The sequence below is a fragment of the Penicillium mononematosum genome, assembly GCF_028829835.1.
Source record: "Penicillium mononematosum strain IBT 11891 chromosome Unknown utg000003l:1.0-8172316.0:1.0-8177699.0, whole genome shotgun sequence".
NCBI classification, from domain to species: Eukaryota; Fungi; Ascomycota; class Eurotiomycetes; order Eurotiales; family Aspergillaceae; genus Penicillium; species Penicillium mononematosum.
In genome coordinates, this window is record NW_026643273.1 from 2,347,695 (window position 1) to 2,364,560 (window position 16,866).

Below are 16,866 nucleotides of genomic sequence, written 5' to 3' on the forward strand. Positions count from 1 at the left end.
TAGGTATACTTCGAAAGGAACGGGCCAGGGACAGACGGGAGCCATGGATATGCGGTGTCCGCATGGGGGTCGTGTCAAGCTTAACCTAATGGGGAATAGTGTGCATCCCCTGAAGTAAAGCAAACACGCCGCGTATCTTTTTTGATCTTTAACAGAGGACTCAGGACGGCATAGGCCTGGAACTTATCTTGCAATCATTTTTAATCTATTAGATTTTATCTTTCTTTCCAGCCTTTGTTACCATCCCTTTGCTCTGTTTTCCCGCCCAACTCCCGCTCGACGCGATCTCAACACTTCACCCACCCGATCTGCGCTCCTATTGTTCCTTACCACTGATGAACATTTCGAACTCGTCATAATAATTTCGGCATAATGGAGGTCGCCTCATCAGGCGTGCCAAATGGTGCCTCGGCACCAGAGACCCCAGCTTTGGTCGATTCCGGTGCGGTAATTCAGTACTTGACCGAAGTGCTCCAGGTGACTCTGGGAGCCCAGAGGTCCGAGTTGGAAAGCGCTGGGAGCTTGCTTTCGGAATCAAAATACAATGAAACACTGCAACGGTGTACGCGATTCGCCTCGGAATCGCAAGTCGCACTCTATGTGCAAAAGGATATTGTGACAATGGAGGAAACCAACGGCGAAACGGAGGACCAAGGTAAGTCAAAGCGAAGTGTTTAGACGTTGGAGGATATGATGCTAATTATGCCGGCGAAGAAATAGCGGTGCAATATGTCTACAACCTCTCCTCCGATATCTCGTCCGCTCCTACAACAGTGTCTTCGGTGGCTATCATCAAACGGCCTGCTCCAATCGACATGAGTCTTCCGATAGCGTCGCAGGTCCAAGTCATGAATCTTCCTGGTCCCGCTTCTCTCAGCAATACCACCGCCCAGCAGGGGAATTCCATGTCGCCCTACCAGATCTTACATCTGATGATACACCATGGTCTTAGTCCTTATTTCGAATCCTACACTCGCAGCCAGGAGACGGCAGTCGGTACGAAATCGAAGACGGACACGGAGGCGAAGACTGGTATCCCGGGAACAAAGAAGAGATTCGCAGACCTGGAGCTGGGTTTGATGCACCTTCAGCAGAATGTGGAGATCCCCGCTCTGAACCTTCCTCTTCACGAAGTGGTACAGGCTGCCCTGAAGGATGCGGAAGCGCGTGGTATCAAACCATCGGTCGAGTTGATCCCGTCAACTGTACTGGAGAGCAGCGCTTTCACAAACAGCATTCAAAATGTTGTGAACGGTTGGATTAGATCCATCCAGACGATCACTAAGATGTCCCGAGACCCAGATAGCGAATCTGCTTCTCCTGAGGTCAACTTCTGGCTGTCTCTAGAGGCTGCCCTAGAGGGAATCGATGCTCAGCTCCAAAGCGAGGGTGTTCGGTTGACTATGGACATTCTCCGCCATGCGAAACGGTACCAGCCGACCCTCAGTTTCGTGGCGGACACTGGGCTGAAAGAGGCCACCGAATTGGTCCAGAAGTACAACCAGCTGATGCGAGACTTCCCTCTCGATGAACTCCTGTCTGCGACTTCCTTGCAAAAGGTCCAGGAATCACTGAACTTGATTTTCACTCACCTGAATAAGAAGTTGAAGATTTGCCCCTACCCCATCAAGCGGGCACTTTCACTTGTCGAAGCCATCTCGGGGGATCTTGATAAGAAGATCCATGAGCTTATCACTGGACGTACGATCTTGCACCTGGATTACCGCGAGTTCCGGTCCTTGATGAAGACCACACAAGCGATCTGGCGTACTTGGGACGAGAACTTGAAGGAATTCACAAACGTTGCGCGTGAATCGACACGGCGCCGTAACGAGAAATTCATTCCAATCAAAATCAATGCGAGACACGACAAAACCCGCGAGCGGGTGAAGTATGTTGACACCTTCAGGATTAACCATGAACAACTTCAGAAAACCATTATCAACGTCCTCGGACCCAACAGTTCTTCATCTGCTGAGAATGGAGCTGGAGTTGACGCTGACGGCGCTGTGATCGTCGAGGAGATTGGTGATGTTGATGCTGTGGAGGAAGTTGCGCACGCCTACGCTGCTCTCAAGAACGTGGACGTGTTGGATGTTTCACCGGAGGGATCTCTCACCTGGGAGCAGGCCGAAATTGCCTACAGTGAACGTACTTCCCGCGTTGAGAATTCTATCATTGCTCGCCTACGTGACCGCTTGGCGACCGCCAGGAATGCCAATGAGATGTTCCGTGTTTTCTCGAAGTTCAACGCCCTTCTCGTTCGTCCCAAGATTCGAGGTGCAATTGGCGAATATCAAACGCAGCTTATTGACAATGTCAAGCGGGACATCAGTGCTTTGCATGAGCGCTTCAAGCAACAGTACGGTAATTCGGAGGCTCATGCTATGGCCCAATTACGGGACCTGCCACCCGTGTCGGGTGCCATTATCTGGACTCGCCAGATTGAACATCAGCTTAATGGCTACATGCGCAAGGTCGAAAACGTCCTCGGTGAAAACTGGCACCTACACGCGGAGGGCCAGAAGTTGCAGAATGAGGGTAACTTGTTCCGCAAGAAGCTCGACACCCGACCTGTCTTCGAGTCATGGCTGTGGGATGTTCAACGACGCCATTTTACAATCGCTGGACGGCTGTTTAATGTCGTGCGCAACCGGTCCGCAGGAAACGTTTTGGAGCTTGCAGTCAACTTCGATGCTCAGATCATTGCTCTCTTCAAGGAGGTCCGCAATCTTATCTGGCTCAACTTCCAGGTTCCTCATGCTGTCAGCAATATCTCCAAGGAGGCGAAGCGTGTTTACCCCTACGCTATCAGCCTGATGGAAAGTGTCCGTACTCTGTTGCAGACGAATCGAGCAATCGCGTCGATGACCGATGTTAATATGCTTCTCAACGGCTACATGAATGATGTACAGATAATGGTTGCTAAGGGTATTCCTCTCCGTTGGGAGTCTTTTGTCCACTCTTACGAGCTGCACGTTAAGCAGTCGGCATTGGCAAATGGTGCCATTGAGGCGTCTTTGCCTGGTCGTTCTGAAAGCAAGCATGTCCAATTTGTCCGCGAGTTTGCCATTTCAGCATCTACACTTCAGACGAAAACCACCGTACTTGACACTATCAACGAGAACATTCAGAAGTCGATCCATGAACTCAAGACATGCCCATACGATGCATCAGCTTTCAAGCAGCGCTTGGACAGCATCCAAGTTGCTGTTGATAAGCTTAACCTAGAAAACTACGTGAACCTTGGATACTGGGTTGCCGAACTTAATGGGAAGATTGAGTCAATTCTGCGAGATCGACTTCTTCGCGCTGTGCGTGAGTGGATCACCACCTTCCAAGGCACCAACAATGAAAACTCGACCACTTCTCATCATCAACTGGCGGCGGCCGAGACGGATGCTTTGAATTACAAGATCCAGTTCCCTGAACTCTTCCACGAGATTCTGATGAAAAACCAAGTCCTCCACCTGGATCCACCGTTGCAATTCGCGCGCGCAAGCTGGTTCTCCCACTTTGATGCATGGCTCGGCGTAATTTGCAATCTAGAAAAGATCAAACCCTCGCGTTACCAGATCTCCATCGTCGTGCAAAATGTTCGCCTGTCCGAAGTCTGTTTCTCCAACCTCCCGCAAACTTGCACCGATGAGCTCAATGAAGTCTACAATGTTGTCGAGTCGAGAGTGAAGGATGTCTCCGAGTATGTCGATAAGTGGCTGCAGTTCCAATCACTTTGGGATCTTCGGTCTGAGCAGGTCTACGAGATCCTGGGAGATGATCTGTCTCAATGGCTTCAGCTTCTTCAGGAAATCAGAAAGAGTCGGGCTACATTCGATACTTCTGAAGTCAGCCGCGGCTTCGGAAACATCAGGATTGATTACGAGCAAGTTCAAACCAAGGTCAATGCCAAATACGACCAGTGGCAGCACGAGATCCTCGTGAAGTTCGGTTCCAAGCTTGGCGGCCGCATGAGAGAGGTTCATTCCGAGATTGCTGCTGCCCGCAGGGACTTGGAAGGCCAAACCCTGGAGGCCTCTTCGACGGCGCATGCCGTGTCTTTCATTACCATTGTTCAGCAGTGCAAACGGAAGACTCGAGTCTGGGAGCCCGAGGTCGATCTCTTCCGCCAAGGTCAAACCACACTCGCCCGCCAACGCTACCAGTTCCCGTATGACTGGCTTCATGTTGAGAATGTTGATGGTGAATGGGCAGCCCTCAACGAGCTGCTCAGCCGCAAGAGCAAAATTGTCAACGAGCAAACCGAAGGCCTGCGTGCAAAGATTAGCGCTGAAGACCATGTTATTGCCGGCAAGATTGCTGAAGTTATTGGCCAATGGAATGATGAGAAGCCGGTTTCTGGCACTATTCCACCTGAGGAAGCATCTCGTACCCTAAGCTCTTTCCAGTCTCGCCTCGAGGCTCTCCAGTCTGAGTTTGAGATGGTGTCAAAGGCCAAGGAAGCTCTTGATCTTCCCCCAAGTTCCGAGTCATCACTGCCCCCTATCCTTGAGGAGGTCCAGGACTTCATGTCTGTCTGGGCTGCTCTAGCAACTATCTGGAATAGCCTCAATGACCTGCGCGATGGGCTGTGGACCAGCGTGCAACCCAGAAAACTCCGACAGTCTCTCGACAATTTGATCAAAATGACCAAGGAGATGCCCAGTCGCATGAGACAATATGCTGCCTTTGAACACATTCAGAATGTTCTTCGACAGTTGCTGAAAGTGAACTCCCTTTTGTCAGACATGAAATCTGAAGCCGTCAAGGAAAGACACTGGCACAAAATTTACAAGAGTCTTAAACCCGACAAGCGTTTCTCTCTTGTCTCTTTGACTCTTGGTGATGTCTGGGATCTACAACTTGCGTCAAGCGATTCCATCATTCGTGGTATCATCGCACAGGCACAGGGTGAGATGGCATTAGAGGAATTCCTGAAGTCTGTTCGCGAGACTTGGCAAAACTATTCTCTGGACCTGGTCCACTATCAGAACAAATGCCGCCTGATCAAAGGCTTTGACGATCTTTTCGCCAAATGCAGCGAGAATCTGAACTCCCTCCAGGCCATGAGACATTCTCCGTACTACAAAGAATTCGAAGAAGAAGCCACAGCATGGGAAGATAAACTGAACCGAGTCCATGTTCTTTTCGACGTCTGGATCGATGTCCAGCGACAATGGGTCTATCTGGAAGGCGTCTTCACCGGCAACGCCGACATCAAGCATCTTCTTCCTTTGGAATCGGGACGTTTCCAGAATATTAATTCCGAATTCTTTACTGTCATGAAGAAGGTGTACAAGTCACCCTTCGTTTTGGATATTCTCGCAATTGTCGATGTCCAGAAGTCCTTGGAGAGACTGGCTGATTTGCTCAACAAAATCCAAAAGGCGCTTGGTGAATACTTGGAGCGCGAACGTGTCTCGTTCCCTCGCTTCTACTTTGTTGGAGATGAGGATCTGTTGGAGATTATTGGTAACAGTAATGACATCTTCCGCGTCGCCAAGCATTTCAAGAAGATGTTTGCTGGAATGTCAGGCCTTGTCATGGATGACGATAACAACATTGTCGCATTCACCTCCAAGGAGGGCGAAGAAGTCCGTTTGAAGAAAGAGGTCAACCTCCTCAAGACTCCTCGGATCAATGACTGGCTCTCCGCGCTAGAGACAAGCATGAAGTTAACTCTGGCAGAGCTTCTCGGCGAGGCCGTTGAACAATTCGGAGTTCTTTACCATAGCAGCGATGTGGATCCAACGGGTTTCAGTGACTTCTTATCTAACTACCCGGCTCAGATTGTGGTCCTCGCTAGTCAGGTCACTTGGACCAACGCAGTGCAACATTCCTTGGAAGAAGGGGGTACAACTCTCCCCGCGTTGCACGGTTCCGAAGTTCGGATACTTGAGTTGCTGGCTGCCACGGTGCTTGGTGAACTCGATCCGATCACCCGCAAGAAGTGTGAGCATATGATCACGGAATTCGTTCACCAGCGCGACTGCATCTCCAAGCTTATAAGTCTTAATGCTACGACACCCACGCACTACCATTGGCTTCTCCAGATGCGTTATGTCTTCAACAATTCAGGCGATTTCTTGGAGCGCCTGTATGTCCACATGGCCAACGCTAAGCTCGCCTACGGATTCGAGTATCTGGGTGTGCCTGAGCGTCTTGTCCGCACGCCTCTCACAGATCGTTGTTTCCTCACCCTTACTCAGGCTCTTTGCCAGCGACTGGGTGGCTCGCCGTATGGCCCTGCTGGTACCGGAAAGACTGAGTCAGTCAAAGCATTGGGCCTGCAACTTGGACGTTTCACCCTTGTCTTCTGTTGTGATGACACTTTCGATTTCCAAGCAATGGGTCGGATTTTCCTCGGTATCTGCCAGGTCGGTGCGTGGGGTTGCTTTGACGAGTTCAACCGTCTGGAAGAACGTATTCTGTCAGCTGTCTCCCAGCAGATTCAGAACATCCAAATTGGTTTGAAGACTGGCGGGGAGGGCGAGAAGTCCCAAATTGAACTGGTCGGGAGACGGCTTGCTGTGAACTCCAACACCGGAATTTTCATTACCATGAACCCTGGTTACGCTGGCCGTTCCAACTTGCCAGACAACTTGAAGAAGCTGTTCCGCAGTGTTGCCATGTCTAAACCTGATAAGGAACTAATTGCGGAAGTGATGCTTTTCTCCCAAGGTTTCAAGCAGGCCAAGCCTCTCTCCAAGCAGACAGTTCCCTTCTTCGACCACTGTGCTTCCCGACTCTCGAAACAGGCTCATTATGACTTTGGACTCCGTGCATTGAAGAGTGTGCTTGTTAGCTCCGGTGGTCTTAAGCGCGCTCGTCTTGCCAACGCCGAAGGGGAGCTAGGCCCCGACGATGTTATCGAGCCTCAAATTATTGTCCAAAGTCTCCGGGAGACAATCGCTCCTAAGCTTATCAGAGAAGACGTGGAGATCATGATGGAAATTCAGGTGGAAGACTTCGCTGGCGTGGATTATGTGCCTGCCAGCTTCGAGAAACTCACCCAGGCGATCCGTGACATTGCTACCAAAGAGCAACATCTCGTCGACAGTGAGATGTGGATCACTAAGGCACTGCAACTCTACCAAATCCAATGCATCCACCACGGTGTCATGATGGTTGGCAAGTCGGGTGCCGGTAAATCGGCGGCCTGGAAAATTCTACTGCAAGCGATGCAGCGCGTTGAGGGCATTGAGGGGGGTCTCCCACATCATCGACTCCAAGGTCATGTCTAAGGAGTCTCTCTATGGTAACCTTGACAGCACTACCCGCGAATGGACGGACGGTCTCTTCACTGGGATTCTTAGAAAGATCGTGGACAACCTGCGAGGCGAGGACAGCAAACGCCATTGGATTGTTTTCGATGGAGATGTTGACCCTGAGTGGGTTGAGAACTTGAACAGTGTTCTAGATGACAACAAACTCCTCACTCTTCCCAACGGAGAACGTCTCAATCTGCCTCCCAATGTTCGCATTATGTTCGAAGTTGAAAGCTTGAAGTATGCCACGCTCGCCACCGTCAGTCGTTGCGGTATGGTGTGGTTCAATGCCGACACTGTGACTCCAACCATGATGATTTCCAACTACGTTGAAAGCCTCAGGACGAAGACATTCGAAGACCTGGATGAAGACAGCGCACCTGCAGGAACAGCAGCAGTCCGGACGCAGGATGCCCAGGACACAGTTGCAACAATTCTCAAACAGTTCCTGGAAGTCGATGACCTGGTTCTTAAGGCTTTGGAGGAAGCCAAGAAATACAACCATATCATGGAATTTACGGATATCCGTGCTCTCAACACTCTCTTCAGCTTGTTGAACAAGGCCTGCCGAAACATCCTCGAATACAATGTCCAGCATCCAGACTTCCCTCTGGACCCTGAACAGATCGAGTCCTATATGTCCAAGAAGCTTCTTCTGACACTGGTCTGGTCTTTCACCGGTGATTGCCCACTAAATGACCGCAAGGCATTCGGAAAATACATCACCGGAATGTCTACTATCGATCTTCCGCCGGACGGCGATTCATCTCTTATTGACTACGATGTCATTCTTCCCAAGTCTGACTGGACCAGCTGGCAGTCACAGGTGCCCACGATTGATATAAACACACATTCCGTCACTCAAACCGACGTCATCATTCCCACGGTCGATACTGTCCGCCATGAGGATGTGCTATATTCGTGGCTTGCTGAGCATAAGCCCTTGTTGCTTTGTGGTCCTCCTGGATCCGGTAAGACCATGACATTGTTCGCCGCGCTCCGGAAGCTCCCGAACATGGAGGTTGTCGGTCTCAATTTCTCGAGTGCCACCACACCTGACCTCTTGATCAAGACCTTTGAGCAGTACTGTGAGTACAAGAAGACTCTTAATGGCGTGGTAATGTCTCCGAACCAGATCGGCCGCTGGCTTGTCATTTTCTGTGACGAAATCAACCTTCCAGCCCCTGATCGCTATGGCACTCAGCGCGCTATCTCCTTCCTGCGCCAACTTGTGGAGCAGAATGGCTTCTGGAGAACTACTGATAAGACATGGGTCACTCTGGATCGCATTCAATTTGTTGGTGCCTGTAACCCTCCTACGGATGCTGGTCGTACGCCGATGGCCGAAAGATTCCTGCGTCACGCGCCCCTAATCATGGTTGACTACCCCGGTGAAATCTCTCTCAACCAGATTTATGGCACGTTCAACTCTGCTGTGCTTAAGATCCTTCCGTTGCTACGTGGATACTCCGAGGCCCTCACTAGGGCTATGGTTCAGTTCTACCTCGAGTCCCAATCCCGCTTCACGCCCCAAATCCAGCCACACTACGTGTACTCGCCTCGTGAGCTCACCAGATGGGTTCGCGGTTTGTACGAGGCCATCAAACCACTTGAAACTCTTACTGTTGAAGGCCTGGTCCGCATTTGGGCGCACGAAGCCCTGCGTCTATTCCAGGACAGACTCGTGGATGAAGACGAGAGAGCTTGGACTGCAGACGCTATTCGCCGGATTGCCTTGGAACATTTCCCTACAATCGATGACCAAGAAGCACTCAAGGGCCCGATCCTGTTCTCCAACTGGCTGTCTAAGAACTACGTGCCTGTCGAACAGGAGAGTCTACGTGACTTCGTGAAGGCACGTCTAAGAACCTTCTGCGAAGAAGAGGTGGATGTTCCGCTTGTGTTGTTCAACGATGTCCTTGAGCACGCGCTACGTATCGATCGAGTCTTCCGCCAGCCCCAAGGTCATCTCATTCTTATCGGTGTGAGCGGAAGTGGAAAGACAACCCTATCTCGCTTCGTCGCTTGGATGAATGGTCTGAAGGTCTTCCAGATCAAGGTACACGGAAAGTACTCTTCGGAAGATTTCGATGATGATCTTCGCAGCGTTCTTCGCCGGGCAGGATGTAAGGGCGAAAAGATCTGTTTCATTATGGACGAATCAAACGTCCTTGACTCTGGGTTCCTGGAACGCATGAACACTTTGCTTGCAAACGCAGAAGTCCCTGGTCTCTTCGAGGGCGATGAATTCTCCTCCTTGATGACTGCTTGTAAAGAGGGTGCCCAGCGTCAAGGCTTGCTCCTGGATTCCCAGGAGGAGCTATACAAGTGGTTCACGTCGCAAATTGTGAAGAACCTGCACGTTGTGTTTACCATGAACCCGCCAGAGGAGGGCCTGTCTTCGAAGGCAGCTACTAGTCCCGCATTGTTCAACCGTTGTGTGCTGAACTGGATGGGTGACTGGTCTGACCAAGCCCTGTTCCAGGTTGGCTCCGAGCTCACTCAATCGGTCGACCTGGACAAGCCAAACTTCGTCTCGCCTGATAGCATCCCAGTGGCGTACCGCGAGTTGGCTCTCCCGGCATCACACAGAGACACTGTTGTCAACTCCATGGTTTATATTCACCACTCTTTGCATCGCTTCAATGGGCGGCTTCAGAAGCAACAGGGCCGGGCGACTTTCCTTACCCCTCGCCATTATCTCGACTTTGTTGCGCAGTACGTCAGGCTATTCAACGAGAAACGGGAGGATCTCGAGGAACAACAGCGCCACTTGAACATTGGTCTCGAAAAACTCCACGACACCGTCGACAAAGTGAGCGACCTTCGAGCTAGTCTCGCAGAAAAGAAGACACAATTGGAGAAGAAAGACACGGAAGCAAACGAGAAATTGCAGCGTATGGTCGCTGACCAGCAGGAGGCGGAACAGCGGAAGCACGTTTCATTGGAAGTGCAGGCAGCGTTGGAGATACAAGAGAAGGAAGTGGCAACTCGGAAAGAAGTTGTCCTGAACGACCTGGCCCGGGCTGAACCCGCCGTCCTGGAAGCCCAGAAGAGTGTCAGCAACATCAAGCGTCAACACCTCACTGAAGTTCGATCCATGGGTAACCCTCCGGCCAGCGTCCGACTTGCGCTGGAAGCCGTATGCACACTCCTCGGTCATACCGTCGACAGTTGGAAAACAATCCAAGGTCTCATTCGTCGGGATGATTTTATTGCCAGTATCGTCAACTACGACAATGAGCGCCAGATGACGCGCAGGCACCGTACCAAGATGCAGAATGAGTTCCTCTCGAAGGAAGACTTCACATATGAGCGAGTCAACCGCGCTAGTAAGGCTTGTGGTCCTCTGGTGCAATGGGTCGAAGCCCAGGTTAACTACTCTGCAATTCTTGATCGTGTTGGTCCTCTGCGCGAGGAGGTGGATCAACTCGAGGAGCAGGCCCTGCAAACCAAGGCCGAAGCTCAGGCCATCGAAAATACCATCAACGACCTTGAAAGCAGCATCGCTACCTACAAGGCCGAGTACGCGGCCCTTATCAGTGAGACGCAGGCGATCAAGACCGAGATGAGTCGAGTTCAGTTCAAGGTCGATCGCAGTGTCCGTTTGCTCGATAGTTTGTCCTCTGAGCGTGTCCGCTGGGAAGACGGGAGCAAGTCATTCGAAACTCAGATCAGCACCCTTGTTGGTGATGTCCTCATTGCAGCTGCATTCCTTGCATATGCTGGTCTGTACGATCAGCAATTCCGTAAGGCAATGACTGAGGACTGGCTCCACCAACTGGGGGCCTCCGGCATTCACTTCAAGCCCCACAACCCCATCACGGAATACTTGTCCAATGCTGATGAGCGTCTAACCTGGCAGAGTCATTCTCTTCCCGTCGATGACCTTTGCACGGAGAACGCCATCATTCTCAAGAGATTCAACAGATACCCGCTTATTGTTGATCCATCTGGTCGTATTACAGAATTCTTACAGAAGGAAAGCAAAGAACGCAAGCTTACTGTCACGAGCTTCTTGGACGATTCCTTTGTCAAGCAATTGGAGAGCGCGTTGCGTTTTCGGAAACCCCATCCTTATCCAGGATGCCGAGCACCTGGATCCTATTCTCAATCACGTTCTCAACAAGGAATACCAGAAGACTGGTGGCCGTGTCCTCATTCAATTGGGCAAGCAAGAAATCGATTTCTCGCCATCCTTCAAGCTCTTCCTATCGACCCGGGATCCATCTGCCTCGTTCCCGCCGGATATTTGCAGTCGTACCACCTTCGTCAACTTCACTGTTACCCAGAGCAGCTTGCAAACGCAGTCTTTGAATGATGTCCTGAAATTCGAGAGGCCCGATGTGGATGAACGCCGCAACAATCTCGTCAAAATGCAAGGAGAGTTCAAGGTCCACCTTCGACAACTCGAGAAGCGTCTCTTGCAAGCTCTCAACGAGTCCCGTGGTAACATTCTCGATGATGACAATGTCATTGAAACTCTCGAGACTCTAAAGAAGGAAGCTGCGGATATTTCTTTGAAGATGGACCAGACTGAAGGCGTTATGCTCGAGGTCGACAACGTGACGCAGAACTACAGCATCATTGCCCGTTCATGCAGCGCCGTCTTTGCGGTTCTAGAACAGCTTCACCACATCAACCACTTCTACCAGTTCTCTCTGCAGTACTTTGTCGATATTTTCAACTCTGTTCTCTACCAGAACAAACGCCTTGCTCAAGAGAAGGACCATGCTGCGCGTGTCCAAATTATTCTTAGGGACTTGTTTATCAACACCTATCAACGAACCTCACTGGGTCTCGTTCAAAAGGATCGCATCACACTTGCCATCCTGCTTGCTCAAGCTACTCCCTTCCCAATGGATAGGACCATTCTCGACCGCGTCCTAGATGAGACAGTAGAGGGCACGGATCTTTCAACCGTCGTGGACGCCCGCGACCAAGTGATGACGAAGTTGGCCAACATGTCCCTCTTCAAAGAGCATGTTCCAAACGTCGCGCAAGAACAGTGGGATCGCTTCTTCGGCGAGGAGCTTGCAGAGAACTTCATTCCGGTTATGTGGGACGAGAGTGTCTCGCAACTCGACCAGCTCCTTCGGTCCTTGCTCCTTGTCAAGATTTGCCGCATGGACCGATTTGTGCCCACCGCCGAGCGTTTCATCGGGGCGGTGTTCGGCCGCGAGCTCTTCGAGGGCGGCGCCGATTTAAAGGATGTAGTTGACCAAGTCACTGCAACCAGGCCCATCGCGCTCAGCTCCAGCCCTGGCTTCGATGCCAGTTACAAGGTCGACGCTCTTGTCGAAGCCACACGCGCAACCTGCGCCAACATCGCCATGGGTTCTAACGAAGGTCTCGAAAGCGCCGACAAGGCCATCAGCAACGCAGCCGCGGTCGGTAACTGGGTGCTGGTCAAGAACGTCCATCTGGCGCCCGCTTGGCTACAGAGTCTTGAGAAGCGACTGGATTCCCTCAAGCCACACAAGGAATTCCGCCTCTTCTTGTCCATGGAGTCTCAGCCCTAAGATCCCTGTCAATTTGATCCGGGCCTCGCGTGTGCTGATGTACGAACAGCCTGCCGGTGTGCGTGCAAACATGAAGGATTCCCTCTCCTCACTGAATGTCCGAGCCAGCAAGGCTCCCGTCGAAAAAGCCCGTGTCTATCTCTTGCTCTGCTTCTTGCACGCCGTCGTCCAGGAAAGACTCCGCTATGCACCAAGTCTTGGATGGAAGGGCTTCTGGGAGTTCAACGACAGCGACGTAAGTACCCTACATCCAATTCTTCTTCATAAACACGCTAACATTTTCCCTCCAGTACGAATGCTCTGCCTACATCATCGACCATTGGGTCGATTCAGTGTCCCAAGGCCGTTCCAACGTTGCTCCGCAGAAGATTCCGTGGGAGATGATCCGCACTCTTGTTGCAGAGATGTACGGTGGTAAAATCGACGACGCAGGCGACTACCAACAGCTCGAGAACTTGGTCAATAGCTTCCTTACACCCGCCGCCTTCGAAGACGGCTACAAGCTCGTCTCGGGTGTGGAGAATGACGACCTTTTGACGCTGCCGGAGACAACTAGCATGCGCGACTTCGTCGCCTGGGTTAACAACCTGCCGGAGCGTGAGCCTCCTACCTACCTGGGTCTCCCTGCCAATGCCGAGAAGCTCTTGCTGGTCGGCCATGGCCGTAAGATGATTTCTGATCTCTCGCGGGTCACGACTCTTCTTGATGAAGGAGAGCAGTTGATGGTCGATAACTGATCTGTACCTGTTCTGTTTACTTTGTTCTTCTCAAAGTTCCCAGAAGGCTTGTGCTTTTTGTTCTACTGTTGGCGGGAAGGCGTAAACACCGCTGGCGGATTTCTATTTCTTGTTCTGAGTTCAATTCTGAGTTCAATTGTACTGTATCCAGCTGGCATCTTTCTTTGTACATTTTACTATTATTTTGAACATCAGCATCGGAAATGTCCGATCTTTGCTGTGCAATCACTTGTGACTTTCACCTCGTCGCATCCTACATGTATCACTCTATTACGGGTCCCAACGAACCCAAGTGTACTTTTCTCCTTCGGTAGCTACCTAGGTATTTTCAGGATATTGTCAAAATAGCATTAAGTATCATGTATACAGTCTGTGGATTATCTGGTCCGTATGAGGAAAGGAGTCAAGCCGATCCTCTAGACATAAATGTAGCATCACGAAAATCATCACAATGAACGCCAACAATCAGGTCCCGCAGGGGAGAATGAGGTCCTATGTACGCGAGTTAAGCGGGGCCTTTACGAGATGAAGGTGGACTCGGAGAACATGGTTCCCTCCTCGGTGATCTCCTCGTCGCCGAGCTTCAGCTTCAATGAAAGCTTCTCCTGGGGGGGAGTACTGTGCGAGAGTTAGATGCTGTTCTTTTGCCATTACATAAGAAAATCGGAAGCGAAAAAGGTGCATACCTGGAAGATGTACGGCCGAGTACCGGCAACACTGCCAGCGATGCTCTTAATGAAGCCTGGCACCTCGGCCATAACGTCGATGCGATCCAGTCGCGAACCGAGGGCGCCGTTCACCTCGGCTGTGAGCGCCTTGTCGTCGGTTGTCTTGCCGCTCCACTCCCACTTGATGGACTTGGGCGCGGGCCAGTCACTGCCCTCGTCCTGGCCGGTTTCTGTGTGAGCCACTGAGTTGGTTGTGCCGGCGTAGATGACCTCGCCGTCCTTGACAATACCACCGACGTTGACCGTGGTGGAGCCGTAGGAAAGGGGAGTGGTGTACTCCATCATGATGGCGGAGTAGGTGGGGGTCTGGAAGTTAATGAAGTTCCAGCGGGCGGCTATGCGTTTGTTAGCATGGGGTGGTTCTGCTTGTTCATTCGTGTAAAGGGCTCCGTACCAGCGTGGTGAGGCTTCATGCCCTGCAGAGCCATGATGAAGACACCACGACCGCCCAGGTCGTAGGTCTGATCCTTGGTAGCGATGCTACCCTCGACAGCACAGCGGGGCCAGAAAGCGTGACGCATGGAGCCCCATGGGTTTTTGGGGTCGGTTCCGAAGTATGAGGTTCCATCCTTGCCGACGACGAAACCGGGTGCGGTCCGGGAGAACTTAATATCCACCTGGGCGCCGCTGTTGACGGTGGACTTGATGGTGTATGAGTCACCCTCCTCGTTGAGGGTCAGCGACAGGTTGTCGGCGCCGAAGGAGAGCATATTCTCGTCGAACATGAAGTTGGAGAGCGGGTCCGAGAACCATTTGTTGTCGCCCTTTCCGCTGAGGTCGAAGATCTTCACGTTGAACTGGGCGGTGGTGTGGATTCCGCTGTAATGGGGATCAAGAGTCAGAGTCAGCTGCTGCAGGTCTTAATTTCAGAGTAGAAGCTCCAAGCTTCGACTAGTTCCTTACACAATGTTGCTGTAGATAACCTGAACAAACACCACCGTCCCGTTGTCGGCCATGATGTAGAAGGTCTGGGTTTCCACATTGGTGTAGGAGTATGCGCGCCAGCGCAAAATGTCCTTGTTCACTTCGGAGAAGGGAGTGGTCTCGGTCTGCTTCGCAACAGACTGGAGGGCCTCTGGGCCATAGATGGGCTCCTCGGTGCCCACCACGGCGGAGAGACTACCAACATGGAATCGGTCAGTGTAACCACAACAGAGAAGGAGTCGATCGGAACATACGTCGACTTTAACCAGTTCATGATTTTGATAAGTTTGGAATTAATAAAAAAAAAACTAGAGAAGAAAGAAAAAAGGAAAAGGGAGGTGAAGGGAGATCGACGCGCGGGGCCCGAGAGAGTTCTAGTTCGGGTGTCAATGGGACTCTCCGGATGAGAGGGAGATGCACCAGATAGTCGATTCAAAGGAAGAAAATCGAAAGTAGATCTAGATACTGTGAATATCAAGATCAAAATGAGGAAGATGAATTAAAAGCCAAAGAAGTTCCCGAACAAGAAGAGAAAAGGAGTGTACCTTATGACGTTGGGCTTCTTTTGCTCGCTTCCCACCTCGGCCAATCAGCGTCGCCTGAAAATCTGCAAATCTTCCCGTTCAACTTCTCTGCTTTTGGCCTTCTGGGACTTATCTCGACATATTCTCATCATGGCACGAAACGTATTGGCCAAGGATCAATTTGTTAAGCTCATTGTCGGAGCTGGTCAGGCCAGTCCCAGTCCACCTGTTGGTCCGGCTCTGGGAAGTAAAGGTGTTAAGTCTATGGACTTCTGCAAGGTTGGTCTTTGTTTACTCTGTTTACACGGGTTAGCAGTTCATATATATTAACTACCTCCCTAGGAATTCAACGCCCGCACAGCTCACATCAACACCGGCGTCCCGATCCCCGCGCGTGTCACCGTCCGCCCTGACCGATCCTTCTCCTTTGAACTCCGCACTCCGACCACCACCTACCTCCTGCTCAACGCGGCCAATGTCGAACCCCGGAAGAACCGACTGCGTGGTGCAATGAATCCTGGCCATGAATTTTGTGGCAAGATCTCCCTCAAGCACGTTTACGAGATCGCTAAGCTCAAGCACACCGAGACGCGGTTATCCGGCTTGTCCCTGGAGGGATTGTGCAAGAGTGTCATGTCTCAGGCCAAGTCCATTGGTATCCAGGTTGTCCCTTGAGCATCAGGACAATAGACTTGTATAATTATTGATCATTCGGGCAGTGCTTCAAGGGGCCTACTTGTTTTGATTTGGATCCTATTACCGGGCGTTTTCTGGGAAATTGGGGGTATTTTCTTCCCCTTGTACGATACCGATTATCTTTTTCTTTTCTAGATTGTATGCTATATCAGTTGATCACAATTCTAGAGATATTTTGCATTAATAAACTTGGGTCTTCCGGGGTACTACTTGGTGACTTGCCAAAGTCAAATATAAAACTACATATAATCATCACAATGCGATTGAAATGAGGCATGTGACCACATACCCATCTCACCATAACACTGAGACCCTGAATTTGACATACCCGTGGACATTTTCTCAGTGATGACTGGACAGCCAAGAGAAAGACATTGGGAGACTATAGATGAGGTCACTGACTTCAGCACCTCCGCGGAGCGGAGAACTTGGCATATGTGTGACTCAGTCCGACCTTGGCACCAAGAGTG

General features: G+C 51.1%; 4 protein-coding genes across 4 annotated transcripts; 3 read left to right on the forward strand and 1 right to left on the reverse strand.

The window, feature by feature from the left end:
* Positions 1-372: 372 nt before the first annotated feature.
* Positions 373-12,787, forward strand: N7519_005844 (uncharacterized protein; the record flags this gene model as incomplete). Its single annotated transcript, XM_057292620.1, has 4 exons — positions 373-655; positions 721-7,132; positions 7,185-11,298; positions 11,351-12,787. 4 exons carry the CDS (start codon positions 373-375, stop codon positions 12,785-12,787), a joined length of 12,246 nt encoding a protein of 4,081 aa, XP_057147431.1.
* A 37-nt stretch (positions 12,788-12,824) lies between these two features.
* N7519_005845 (uncharacterized protein) lies at positions 12,825-13,524 on the forward strand (the record flags this gene model as incomplete). Its single annotated transcript, XM_057292621.1, has 2 exons — positions 12,825-13,022; positions 13,078-13,524. The coding sequence occupies 2 exons, from the start codon at positions 12,825-12,827 to the stop codon at positions 13,522-13,524; spliced, it is 645 nt and encodes a 214-aa protein (XP_057147432.1).
* Positions 13,525-14,042: 518 nt separating this feature from the next.
* N7519_005846 (survival factor 1 family protein) lies at positions 14,043-15,450 on the reverse strand (the record flags this gene model as incomplete). The annotated part of the gene is made up of 5 exons (XM_057292622.1): positions 14,043-14,129; positions 14,211-14,587; positions 14,647-15,071; positions 15,156-15,371; positions 15,431-15,450. The coding sequence occupies 5 exons, from the start codon at positions 15,448-15,450 to the stop codon at positions 14,043-14,045; spliced, it is 1,125 nt and encodes a 374-aa protein (XP_057147433.1).
* A 373-nt stretch (positions 15,451-15,823) lies between these two features.
* Positions 15,824-16,375, forward strand: N7519_005847 (mitochondrial 54S ribosomal protein uL11m; the record flags this gene model as incomplete). Its single annotated transcript, XM_057292623.1, has 2 exons — positions 15,824-15,979; positions 16,043-16,375. The coding sequence occupies exons 1-2, from the start codon at positions 15,851-15,853 to the stop codon at positions 16,373-16,375; spliced, it is 462 nt and encodes a 153-aa protein (XP_057147434.1). The 5' UTR covers positions 15,824-15,850.
* Positions 16,376-16,866: the final 491 nt, after the last annotated feature.